General features: G+C 43.2%; 1 protein-coding gene across 1 annotated transcript in view; it reads left to right on the plus strand.

Moving 5' to 3' along the window:
* Positions 1–14,159, plus strand: part of znf131 (zinc finger protein 131) — a gene marked incomplete at its 3' end in the record, with an annotated part of 68,713 nt that overhangs the window by 5,086 nt on the left and 49,468 nt on the right. Inside the window, exons 2-4 of the mRNA XM_084323173.1 lie at positions 759–899; positions 1,313–1,414; positions 10,190–10,334. Coding sequence (XP_084179299.1) covers positions 776–899; positions 1,313–1,414; positions 10,190–10,334 — 371 coding nt within the window. The 5' untranslated portion in view covers positions 759–775. The remainder of the gene's footprint in view (positions 1–758; positions 900–1,312; positions 1,415–10,189; positions 10,335–14,159) is intronic.

The raw sequence follows: 14,159 nt of genomic DNA on the forward strand, positions 1-14,159 counted from the left end.
TTGTTCTCTGCAGGGCAGGAGGGGTAAACCATGTTTCTGTGTTGTTCTCTGCAGGGCAGGAGGGGTAAACCATGTTTCTGTGTTGTTCTCTGCAGGGCAGGAGGGGTAAACCATGTTTCTGTGTTGTTCTCTGCAGGGCAGGAGGGGTAAACCATGTTTCTGTGTTGTTCTCTGCAGGGCAGGAGGGGGTAAACCATGTTTCTGTGTTGTTCTCTGCAGGGCAGGAGGGGTAAACCATGTTTCTGTGTTGTTCTCTGCAGGGCAGGAGGGGTACACCATGTTTCTGTGTTGTTCTCTGCAGGGCAGGAGGGGTAAACCATGTTTCTGTGTTGTTCTCTGCAGGGCAGGAGGGGTAAACCATGTTTCTGTGTTGTTCTCTGCAGGGCAGGAGGGGGTAAACCATGTTTCTGTGTTGTTCTCTGCAGGGCAGGAGGGGGTAAACCATGTTTCTGTGTTGTTCTCTGCAGGGCAGGAGGGGGTAAACCATGTTTCTGTGTTGTTCTCTGCAGGGCAGGAGGGGTAAACCATGTTTCTGTGTTGTTCTCTGCAGGGCAGGAGGGGGTAAACCATGTTTCTGTGTTGTTCTCTGCAGGGCAGGAGGGGGTAAACCATGTTTCTGTGTTGTTCTCTGCAGGGCAGGAGGGGGTAAACCATGTTTCTGTGTTGTTCTCTGCAGGGCAGGAGGGGTAAACCATGTTTCTGTGTTGTTCTCTGCAGGGCAGGAGGGGTAAACCATGTTTCTGTGTTGTTCTCTGCAGGGCAGGAGGGGTAAACCATGGCGGCTGAAGCGGAGGTGGAGTGTGGCAACGAGTTCCCAGCTCACTACAAAGTCATGCTGGACAAGCTGAACGAACAGCGGCAACTGGACCAATTCACAGACATCACTTTAATCGTGGACGGTACGGAGATCCCGCCTCGAGCCCATCACTCACCCACCCAACCCCCGGTCCAGTGGCCAATGTGCTCCAACATTTGAAAGGAGGCGCGCCCTGTTTTCGCAGTGGTTACTTTGGTTACATTCAGATTTTAGGCAGTGATCACATTGAGTGCCCGAAAAAGCGCTTCTTTGAGTTTGGTTTAAAATCTGACCAAGTTGATCTCTTGATGATCTCTCCTCTCCTCCTCCTCTTCTTCTCCTCATCTCCTCCTCTTCTCCTCTCCTCCTCTCATCTCCTCTCTTCTCCTCTCCTCCTCCTCTCCTCCTCTTCTCCTTCTCCTTCTCCTCTCCTCCTCTTCTCCTCTTCTCCTCTTCTCTCCTCCTCCCCTCCTCTCCTCTTCTCCTCTCCTCTCCTCTCCTCTTCTCCCCGTGCAGGGCACCAGTTCAGAGCACACAAGGCAGTGTTGGCAGCATGCAGTCAGTTCTTCCACAAGTTCTTCCAGGACTTCACTCAGGAGCCCCTGGTGGAGATAGAAGGTAATGCACCGCTGTTTGACGTTAAGGCATAGTTCACATTTCTTTTAGTTTTCAAGTCCATGCTCTCTTAGTTTATTTTTTTTGATCACATTTTTTCTTTCTTTTCCCTTTTCAACACGAAACAAGACAACACAATACAGTAACAATACTAATAAACAAGACATCACAGGACAATAACAGTAATAATAATAATAATAATAATAATAATAATAATAATAATAATAATAATAATAATAATAATAATAATAATAATAATAATAATGACAATGACAAGACCATCAGTTAAATCAGAATAATGAAAAATAAAAGTCATGTATAAATTAAATATATAAATGAAAAAGAATATATATATATATACCTATATATATTATGTACCATAAAGCGAGATTACCTGAGCACCCATCATCTCCATTATCGACAACCAAGGTCCCCACCCCGTGAGGACCCCGAATCCGGCGCCCCAGCGAACCAGAGCATCATGCCTCTTTAACACTCCGACTCACCGAGACCTCGAATCAGGGGCCCCCACCAGTCCGAGACGCTCTCTTATAGTTTATTGATAGAATCACAGATGCACGTGACTAGACAATAAGCTATTTTCAATTGGTATATTTCTGGATTTATCCAAAGCGTTTGATACTGTGGACCATAAAACACTTATATCAAAGCTTCAGAGGTTTGGCTGGCGACGTGATTAAATGGCTCAGTGACTATCTTTATAATAGGGAACAGTTTGTTTCCATTAATAGCAATGACTCTGATGGGGCAAAGCTAGTCTGTGGGGTTCCTCAGGGCTCTATACATAGCCCCCTTTTATTTTTGATTTATATAAATGATTTTGCTTGGGTATCTCCTAGGACCTAGAGTATTCTCGATCTTGTTTGCTGATGACACCAACATTATAATGTCACATGAGAATTTTGCAGTATGAATTAGGGAAGCCAAGGATGGTTTATCTTGTGTCTCAGATTGGTTCCAGACTAATAAGCTATCGTTAAATGTAGAAAAATCTAATTTTATTGTATTTTGTAATAGAGGTAAAAGTTATTCGAAAAAGGAGGCAAAGATTGCGGCTGAGTGGCGCAGTGGGCAAGGTGCTTGCCACTAACGCAGGAGATGCTGGTATCGAGCCCAGCTCTCGGCGTTGCTACCGGCCGGCCGTCATACTAACACAATTGGCAGTGTTAGAGGGTGGGAAAGCCGGTGGGTGGGGATTGGACGTTGTGGACAGCGACTCCTACAGATCGGTTGGGTGACGCCGGTATGGCGGAAACAGGAAGTATCGGGTGCAGCGTGAGCCTCCCACGCATTACTCCTCGCCACTGAGAGTTCGAGCTGTTGTGGTGAAAAGATGCGACAGGCTGCCTCCTCATGTACCGGAGGGGACACGTGATGCAAAGCTTCTATCCTCACTACAGCCGACCAGTGGGAGGCATAGTCTAGCAACGTTCAAGACAGGGGAGGGACGAATCGGAAACACGAAATTGGGATGGGAGAAAAAAATTTAAAAATGGGGAGAAAAAGTGGATAAAAGAAAAAGGAGGCGATTTCCGGTATGAGAGCAGACGGGTAACACACGTGCGGTGGAGCGAAAAACAGATAAATAAAGACCCGAAAAGAGTTTAAAAATAAAGATGCAAACGAGAAGTAAGGAGGAAATAACAATTGTGAAAGAAAGAGAAATGGAGGACTCACGAGAAGAGGAGAGTTTGATGGAACAGAATCCCCGAAACGAGGCCGAAGAAAAGCAGGCGGAAGAGGGGGGAAGACCGGCCGAGACAGACACGGAAATGCCAGAATGGGCCGTAGCCATGCAGGCCGGAATATTGGCGACCATACAATCGAACACGGACACGATAAGGAGAGATATTGAGAAATTACGGGAGGAATTGAGGAAGGAACAGGAAGATTTCAGAGGCGAAATAAATAAAGAACTCAAAATGGTGGATGATAAGATGGCGGAACAGGGTAGGGGAGTAGCCGAGCTACAGACAAGAGTGGCGCAAACTGAAGAATGGAGCACAGAGATACACGAGGTATTAACAAGAGCGATTCAACAACAAGAAAAGATGGAGACAAAGATGTCGGACATGGAGGGGAGGTCACGGCTGGCTCCGAGACCACAACCGGACAGACCCCCGAGGGCGGTGATTATTATTTCTGAGATTCGAGGTTAAGGAATTGATACTTAGAACCGCGTGGACCAAGAAGATAGAAATCGAGGGGAAGAGGCTGTCGTTTGACCACGATTACTCGACAGCGGTGGCAATAACACGCAGGTCTTACGCGGGACAGAAGAGAATTCTGAAGGAAAACGGAATGAAATTTTTCTGTGTTGTTCTCTGCAGGGCAGGAGGGGTAAACCATGTTTCTGTGTTGTTCTCTGCAGGGCAGGAGGGGGTAAACCATGTTTCTGTGTTGTTCTCTGCAGGGCAGGAGGGGTAAACCATGTTTCTGTGTTGTTCTCTGCAGGGCAGGAGGGGGTAAACCATGTTTCTGTGTTGTTCTCTGCAGGGCAGGAGGGGTAAACCATGTTTCTGTGTTGTTCTCTGCAGGGCAGGAGGGGTAAACCATGTTTCTGTGTTGTTCTCTGCAGGGCAGGAGGGGTAAACCATGTTTCTGTGTTGTTCTCTGCAGGGCAGGAGGGGTAAACCATGTTTCTGTGTTGTTCTCTGCAGGGCAGGAGGGGTAAACCATGTTTCTGTGTTGTTCTCTGCAGGGCAGGAGGGGTAAACCATGTTTCTGTGTTGTTCTCTGCAGGGCAGGAGGGGTAAACCATGTTTCTGTGTTGTTCTCTGCAGGGCAGGAGGGGGTAAACCATGTTTCTGTGTTGTTCTCTGCAGGGAAGGAGGGGGTAAACCATGTTTCTGTGTTGTTCTCTGCAGGGCAGGAGGGGTAAACCATGTTTCTGTGTTGTTCTCTGCAGGGCAGGAGGGGTAAACCATGTTTCTGTGTTGTTCTCTGCAGGGCAGGAGGGGTAAACCATGTTTCTGTGTTGTTCTCTGCAGGGCAGGAGGGGTAAACCATGTTTCTGTGTTGTTCTCTGCAGGGCAGGAGGGGGTAAACCATGTTTCTGTGTTGTTCTCTGCAGGGCAGGAGGGGTAAACCATGTTTCTGTGTTGTTCTCTGCAGGGCAGGAGGGGTACACCATGTTTCTGTGTTGTTCTCTGCAGGGCAGGAGGGGTAAACCATGTTTCTGTGTTGTTCTCTGCAGGGCAGGAGGGGTAAACCATGTTTCTGTGTTGTTCTCTGCAGGGCAGGAGGGGGTAAACCATGTTTCTGTGTTGTTCTCTGCAGGGCAGGAGGGGGTAAACCATGTTTCTGTGTTGTTCCCTGAGAGGAGACGAACGGGATGAGTACACGCACAAGGGATAGAATAAACGGCCCAAATAGTGACAAAATATAGAAACTGACGTAACATATACATGAACACACACTCCCAGGTAGAGACAAGGTATAGGAACAGACGTAACATATGCATGAACACACATTACAAACGCTGATGGAGGAAATAAATGGGAATATAATTAGACAAGGACATGTGAAATGAAAGACATTGGCCAGTGGAGGGAGCCGTCGTTCCAGCGAAGGCCTGGGGGGGATACCACAGCAGAATCACACACTCACAGTGGGAAACAACAGGGTCGAACAGACATGTCCAGAATATTAGACGAAACACAAAGCATATTGAAACAAATACATAGGCACACGCTGCGAGTAACACAGATGGAAGTAATTAAGGGGATAAATAAGCACCACATAGAAAATAGAGGGGGGGAAAGAAAGAAAAAGATAGGCAGAGGGGTACACAGAGGACACCACACGCTTGTTTGGGAGGAAGGAGGGGCAATGGAACATGTGAACCACATTAAGAGAGACCTAGGAAATGGGGATCTTTGGACAGAAAGAAGGACACACAGAGCGCTTTTGACCAGGAGCTCGACAGCACTAAAAACAGCAAGAATGCTGGACGATTATGACGAGCGGTTGGGGGTAAAGGTTTCAGACCCCCATGCCGTCAGGAGGAGGCCTCTCACTAGGAGAGCAGTTACTCCTCACCCACCAGCAGGGGACAGGGGGGGACACAGGGACCCCCCGAACGCCTTGGGAGCACTTTATGTAGAGTTTATGTTTTTTATTTATGTTAATCATTATATGTATTCGGTAAAGAGAGCGGAGGCTACGACCGGAGGTAAAAATATGTGTGACATGGGGGGGACTGACAGACGAACAAAGAAGAAAGATGACAAAGGTTAAAGGTATAAAAATGATGTCGTTAAACGTTAATGGAATGAATAATCCGATAAAGAGGGGCAAAGTGATGTTGAAATGTAGAAAAAGTGAGATGCAAGTGATTTTTTTGCAGGAGACACATTTGATAGCACAGGAACATGAGAAACTGAAAATATTTGGATATGAGAATGCATACTATAGTTCCTTTAAATGGACCCTGAGGAGAGGAGTAGCCACGTTAATCAAGAACACAGTAAAATTTGAATTGAGCAAAGAAGTAAGAGACAAGGAGGGGAGATTTGTTCTGGTGAAGGGGAAAATGGAGGGTCAAATGGTTACGTTAGTGAATGTTTATGCACCCCCAGAGAGTGAGAGGTATTTATATGAGACCATTTTTGATATGATAGCGATGGAACTAGAAGGGATATTGATATGCGTGGGAGATTTTAATGTGGTATTGAATCACGACTTGGACACCACGAGTACTAGAAAAGGAAGGCCGCAAATCAGCAGGTATATGAATATACAAATGACGGAAATGGGAATTACAGATGTTTGGAGGGGGATGCACGCCCTGGACAGGGAATACACACATTACTCACACCCACATGTGACATATGCGAGAATAGACTATTTTTTGATGACGACGGGGGACAGTTACAGGGTGCGGGAGAGCAGAATAGGAGTAGCGGACATATCGGATCACAGTGCCATATATCTGACAGTAGATCTGGAGGGGAGACGGAGGAACACCATCTGGAGACTGAATGTGGGAATATTAAATAACAAGGGGGTGGTGAGTCAGATTAAGGAAGAGATAGCCAGATATAAGGAGGAAAATGACAACGGGGAGGTCGACCCGAACATTCTATGGGACACACTGAAGGTGGTGATAAGGGGGAAATTGATGGAGAAAACAGCACTGCTGAAGAAGGCCAGAACGGAGGGACACACGACCGATTATATAAGGGAGAAATGGGAGAGAGAAATAGAGATAGAAATAACAGAGAAGGAATGGGGTAGCATATGCGAGGTACAGCACTCAACAACAGGGTCAAGGGTATGGAAAGAATTTGGATGGAAAAACATAATCAGATTCTTTATAACCCCAGAGTTGAAGGGAAAGTATGCACCAACACAAAGGACATGCTGGAGGATGTGTGGGACGGAGGGGGCAAATCACACACACATATTCTGGGGATGTCAGAAGCTGAAGGGGTATTGGGAGGAGATAGGGGAGGCAATGATCAGAATATTAGGATACGGGTTACCACAAACGGGACTGGTGCTTTACTTAGGGGACCTGACGCACGAGGGAATACAAGGGGGGGACAAGTATTTAATAAAGATAATGTTGATATCGGCCAGAAAAGCAATAACGAGACTGTGGTACAAAGAAGATCCACCGACAATAGCACAATGGGTAGGAATAGTGGAGGAGATACAGGATATGGAGAGGATAACACACATGCTGAGGCTACAGGAAGAGAAATTTGGGGAAAGATGGGGAAAGTGGGAGGATTATAAGGGGAACGAAAACGACATCACAGAGGAAGAAACAAATGCAACACAAGAGGGCGAAGGGTAAAGGAGGAAAGAGGTTCAAGGAGGGTCTCTGAACCCATGTCGCACATTTTTGCTTTAGTTAGTCATTTCCATTTCTATTATTTGGGTATGACAATTGTTTTATGTTTTTTTCAATTTATTATTTATGTCTGTGGAACCTTTGCTTAAGTCGGTATTTTTTATTTCTGTTTTTGGGTATTAAAATCTTTTCTTTATTGTTTATGTCTGTTTAACGGTGTTGTACATTATGTCTATGTATTATGTACCTGGAAGACCGACTGATATGAAAATAATATTCAAAGATGATGTTGTTTGTATGCTTGTAATCCAAAAATGCAAATAAAAATTGAGTTTAAAAAAAAAAAGAAAAAGGAGGCAAAGCTATTAACACATCCAGCGCCAAAAACGCTGTCCAGCGTTATTGGCCGCCATGCGTTGACCGCCAGGATCGCTGTACAGCGTTTTTGAGATCAATATTTAATTTTTTCGCCATGGCATTCATAATTCATATACCCACCCCCGGTCCTGCAGCTGGACCTTAGATGTGACTGCAACGACGGCTCAATGCCACCGCCTGGTCGATGGTCGGGCGAGTTACACTCGCCAACAGGATGTGCCATCAGTGCATCGATGAAAATCTTCCGGCAGTCACATCTTGTTACGGGACTCCCGACAGACACTATGTACATAATGGATCGCTTTCTAAACTTAATAATCGATATGATTTCGGCGTTTATTGCGCCATACAAACCGGAAATGGACCTAGGCGATCGGCGTCGTATAATTGGGATCTTTCACCGCCAGTCTCATTGGCCCACAGTAAGAGGAATATAACGTTATTTTCAACCCGATTGTGCATTTCCTTGTTTGCAAACCATCTGATCAATATATCCACCCAACCTACATAAAGCAGTTACTGATGATCGGGGAATTATAAATTAATCCGCGCATGATGAGGCATAATGTATACCGATCATATACATTTGAGTTTTTTGGTGTAGCGTGTATGGGGGGGGGGGGGGGTAACGGCAATCGATAATCTATATAATGCGTTTGGGCCTATAACTAGCGTTTTTGGAATTACAGCAGAAAAGATTAAAAACATACTTATATTCTAGAAGGTATTAACACAACAATGTATGAATGAAAAAGTATAACGTTCCCACATCCTGAACGATAGATAATCGATGTTGAATGGGCCATAGTAATGTCAATATAGCAATACAATTTAAAAAGTTATAGCCCTGCAAAGAAGATAAACATCTCCATAGGCTTACAGCGCTGGCAGAGAGGGGCATTAGATGGGCATAACCCCCGGCGGGCAATGTGTTAATCAGTGACACCGAAATCAAACAAGTAACTTCAATAACTTCAACAAAGTTTTTAGGGATCTTAGTTGATGATAAACTCAATTGGAAAAAACACATTGATCATGTTTGTAAAAAAGCAATGAAGTCAGTAGGTATAATTAGGAAGGTGTGTTCATTGATAAATAGAAGTTGTTTTTTTAATCCTGTATTATAGTCTGATCTTTCCTTACATATCTTATTGTAAGTAACATAATATGGGTTAGCACTCATTCATCTCATCTTCAAAAAATTATTTTACTTAAAAAAAGATTTGTTAGACTGGCAACCCCCTCTGATCGATTTGAACCATCTGCTCCTCTTTTCAAGAAACTAAACATTCTGACGGTGTCTGAGGTTAATTCTTTACAGATATGTATATTTGTGTACAAATGCATTTATGATCACAATCTACCAAATGGTTTACATTTTTTTTCTTTTAATTCATTCATATGTTACACGTCAGTCCAGGGACCTGCATATACCTTATTGTGGTACTTCACTTAGGCAGTTCTCAGTGAGGTATAGAGGGTCCAATCTTTGGAATGCAGCTGATCCTATACTGAGGAAATCTCCACCTCTGCTTATTTTTAAAGCAAACTACAAAAAAATGCTCATATCCAAAAGTAGTAGATAGATAAATAGGTCATACATGTAGGTATGCAATTGGTTATGTGGGTGGGTAGGTTTGTAGGCAGGTGGGTGGGTGGTTATGTATTATTATGTACGCAGTATACAGTATATGCATGTATGTACTGTGTGTATGTATGTTTGTAACGCGTATCTTTTGAATGTATTCTGGTATTTTATAACATGTATATTTTTGTATGTTTGATTTTACAAAACGGGGGAAGTTCTCGATAAGCCTCTAGGCTTCTAACTTCTCCTTCACAATATGGTTATAACTTATTATATATATTTTTTACTTTTGTTTAACTGTGTTAATAAATAAATACAAAAAATACAAATACATGTTCAAGTTTTGTTTTATTTGTATATGTATAAAGTACACGTACATTACAGTGAAATGCTTGGTTCTGTATGAGCCTCCTGAGAACATGCCTCATATAGTGGAAAAAGAAGAATAAAGTCCCAACACTATACAAATTACAATATACAACTAAAGTACAAGTAGTAAAGTAAAAATGCAGACAATGAGGTACAAAAATGCTAACTTTATTTTGTATAATGTTTGGTCTTTATTCTTTTACTTCTCAGGAAAATCATACAGAACCAAGCATTTCACTGTAATGTACATGTACCTTATATGTGACAAATAAAACAAAACTTCAACTTAAACTAAAAACATGCACACCTCAAGAAAAAAAGCTACCGGTCAAAAAAAAAAGATTTCACTGTGACAACAGTGGCTCAGAAGATAGAGCGGTGACTGGTGATCGGAAGGTTCCCGGTTCGATTCCCGCTCCTCCCAGGGCAGCGCGTCGAAGTGTTCTTGAGCGAGACACTTAAACCCTAACTGCTCCCAATGAGCAGGTTGGCACCTTGCACCTTGGGAGAAGCTGGAATCTAACCGGGAACCTTCCGATCACCAGACGAGCGCTCTACCTCCTGAGCCACCGTCGCCCCTGAGCCTGTACTCTTACCACACGTTCTCCGCACGTCCCGACAGGAGTGAGTAACTCGGCCTTCCGCCAGCTGATGGAGTTCACCTACACGGCCACGCTGACCGTCAGCTGCGAGGAGGAGGCCAGCGACATCTGGAAGGCGGCGGAGTATCTGCAGATGCAGGAGGCACTGAAGGCTCTCAACAACAAGTGAGGCTGGTACCCTGACCTTTAACCCTGACCTTTAACCCTGACCCTCTCAACAACAAGTGAGGCTGTTACCCTGACCTTTAACCCTAACCCTGACCTTTAACCCTGACCCTCTCAACAACAAGTGAGGCTGTTACCCTGACCTTTAACCCTGACCCTCTCAACAACAAGGCTGTTACACAGAAGGACGTTGTGCTGGATCACCATTCCTCAACTATATTGTAGAAATAGGTTTAATAGTCAACTATTTATACAGATTCAGATTCAGAGTTTTATTTTCCACATGGAAGTAATATAAATCATACAGTTTTCATACAAAAACATAAATCTAGTTCTACCATGGGCAAAAGGAGCAGGAAGAAGAATTAAGCATTACATCACGCGCAGGAGTGGATTGTGAAAATTAGACCCCCATAGGCATGGTCTAATTTTCACAATCCACGACTACAAGTGGTGTAATGCTTTTATACAACTGGCACATTCATCCAACCTTATTGCTATACAATAAACACACATTAATTGAAGATTTATTGAAAAAACCATCCGCCAGAAAAAGTAGTTCCCAAAAAAGAAAAAAAGAGAAGTTGCTTCCATGTGGATCCAACTGTTCTCAGTAGGACATCCAACAAACTAACACATCCAACTGTCTCTCAACTAAGACATCCAACAAACTAACACATCCAACTGTCTCTCAACTAAGACATCCAACAAACTAACACATCCAACTGTCTCTCAACTAAGACATCCAACAAACTAACACATCCAACTGTCTCTCAACTAAGACATCCAACAAACTAACACATCCAACTGTCTCTCAACTAAGACATCCAACAAACTAACACATCCAACTGTCTCTCAACTAAGACATCCAACAAACTAACACATCCAACTGTCTCTCAACTAAGACATCCAACAAACTAACACATCCAACTGTCTTTCAACTAAGACATCCAACAAACTAACACATCCAACTGTCTTTCAACTAAGACATCCAACAAACTAACACATCCAACTGTCTTTCAACTAAGACATCCAACAAACTAACACATCCAACTGTCTTTCACCTAGACATCCAACAAACTAACACATCCAACTTTTCTTTAGTTTTTAACCTACTTTCTATAGAATTTCATTCTTAGATGCTTAAGCATTACATCACGCGTAGGAGTGGTTTGTGAACAATAAACCATGCCTAGGGGTGGTCGTTAGACCCCCCTAGGCATGGTTTATTGTTCACAAATCACGACTGCAAGTGGTGTAATGCTTTTATACAACTGCCACATTCATCCAACCTTATTGCTATACAATAAACACACATTAATCGAAGATTTATTGAAAAAACCATCCGCCAGAAAAAGTAGTTCCCACAACTACAAAAAAGACAATTTGCCTCCATGTGGAAGCAGCTCGGAAGTGCATCCAACCAACTAACACATCCAACTGTGTATTATTGGAATGATTGAGAGAAGTTGCCTCATGTGGAAGCAGCTCGGAAGTGCATCCAACCAACTAACACATCCAACTGTGTATTATTGGAATGATTGATTGAACATTTTATTACCAGATGCAGAATGGGTACAATACAGTACGGCTCAATACACACAATTGTTAAGGGGATGCAGACCAGAGAAAGAATTTATGACATACCAGATTTACATTTATGGTTTATTCACATTGATGGTAACATTCCCGGTTATAGTGCAGTTTGTGAAAAGAGCATCTGGGTCGTTATTTTGCCTCTTAGCTGGGACAGAAATCTCAGAACCTTCTGCACCTTCTGCAATGCGCTTTTGCGCAGATGAGCCTGCGAGAACACTGCTATAATTTCGCCTGTTCTCAAAATTTGGGGTCCAATACGATTGCAGGGAAGACTCACATCTATGGCCAGTGACAGACAATAATCTCCCTCGATTGGAAGCCTGCATTAGTCAATTTTTGCACAACGGTGCTTCTCAAACAATGGTTTGTGTAAATTGTGGCGATGCCCGCGGCTTTGCAGATTCGGGGTAACATCGAGGCGAGGAAGTTGACTCCCATCGGGGCTTTGGTAAACCTTGCGGGGGGAAACAGTGTGTTAATAACATTCTACAATGGCATGCAAATCTCTTGATTCTGATAGGCTGAAATTAACTCACCAAGCATCCTTTCTAGCCTTTTTGGCCGGGTGAAGATAGAACGCAGTAGCTCCAGCTGGCAGCAGGGAAATATACTTCTCCAAGGAAGCGACTGGACACAGTGGACCCGGCTGTTCATACATGAACCCACGTTGACTTTCCTTTGATTGATACACACAATTGTTAAGGGGGAGAGTATATACATTTGAGGGGGAAGAAGGAGAGGGTGGCATATTTCTTCCCCTCGTCATCCGTGCAAATAAGGAACGAGTCGCGCTTGAGTAGCCTATAATAATAATAAAGCATTTTATTTATAAGGCGCCTTTCACAACACTCAAGGTCGCCGTACAACAATTTAAAAACAGTTCATTTCCTATTACCTATTGCCCTCATTTGCTCTTCGTCCCATGTGAGTCTGCAGATCAAACCACACTTTATGTACCAGGGTAAAGGGCTCGTCCGGCGTCAGGTACCATTGGATTTGATGGAAGTCGGTGTCTGTCAGGGCTTTGTGGTGGGTTGTTTTATCTTGCCCTTTGATAGATAGAAAACTTATACAGTATAAAAACATACAATATAAAATCACACAAGAATAGCCTACATGCAATGCAATCCCCACAATAAAAGTATTACACAAACAATAAAAATGCGCCTTATATCCTTGACGACCCCGACGAATACATTGTTACTGGTTATAAAGTCATGGTCTCTCATTAAACACCATGAACGACTGGTCGTTGATGTGCCTGTGTGAATGAGAAAACAATTGTTAAACGTTTTATAGGCCATCGTTGAGGTAGAAGGGTTAGGCTATATAATTTATAAATGCAAATAATTGTTATTAGGCATTTTACCTGTTCAGCGCTGCTCTTAATGCACTTAAACTGCTCAACCCGTATGGTTCTCCCTTGCCGTTCTTCACAGTTCCATAAAACTGTCTTAGTACCTGGTTGAACTCGCTCTTGTCAACAGTTTTTAAATCAATGTGAACGTTCTGCTCCGTGCACCACATATTAAAACAATTGACGGCCCAATTAGTTTGACTGATTGTCATCTTTTCAAGGTGCACAAGTTTGTTTTCGTCAATGTCACCATGTCTTTTTTTTTTATCTGCCTCATTATCCTCCTGTGCATCCTATTCATCATATGTCAGTCCACCAAATAGATCAAAATGTCCAATGTCAAGTTTGTTTTCGTCAATGTCACCATTCTCCTGTGCATCCCATTCATCATAGGTCAGTCCACCAAATAGATAAAAATGTCCAATGTCAAGTTTGTTTTCGTCAATGTCACCATGCATTTCTTCCTTATCTGGCTTATTATCCTGCTGTGCATCCCATTCATCATATGTCAGTCCACCAAATAGATCAAAATTTGCAATGAAATCGGAAATTTTTACTAACTTGTGTTTACAAACAAACCTAGCGGGACATCTCGTGAAATTACTGTCATTTTTAAGGAGAGGGAGATTTTACAACGAATGCCATCTAACACCACACTTCCCACGTTGCTTCAAAGCGTGTTATTGGTTTGATTGATTGATTGATTGGACATTTTATTAACAGTGAAATTAGTGTCCTTTTGACGAATGGCATCTAACAACATACTTTGCGCGATTTTTCTTTTGTTCTATAATGACTCATGACCCATCAATTACATCATCCAACATTGTTTAAAGGACTAAGACACGACATTCGCCGTGACAGAATCG

Source organism: Notolepis coatsorum (genome assembly GCF_963971535.1).
Source record: "Notolepis coatsorum genome assembly, chromosome: 10".
Classification (NCBI taxonomy): Eukaryota; Metazoa; Chordata; class Actinopteri; order Aulopiformes; family Paralepididae; genus Notolepis; species Notolepis coatsorum.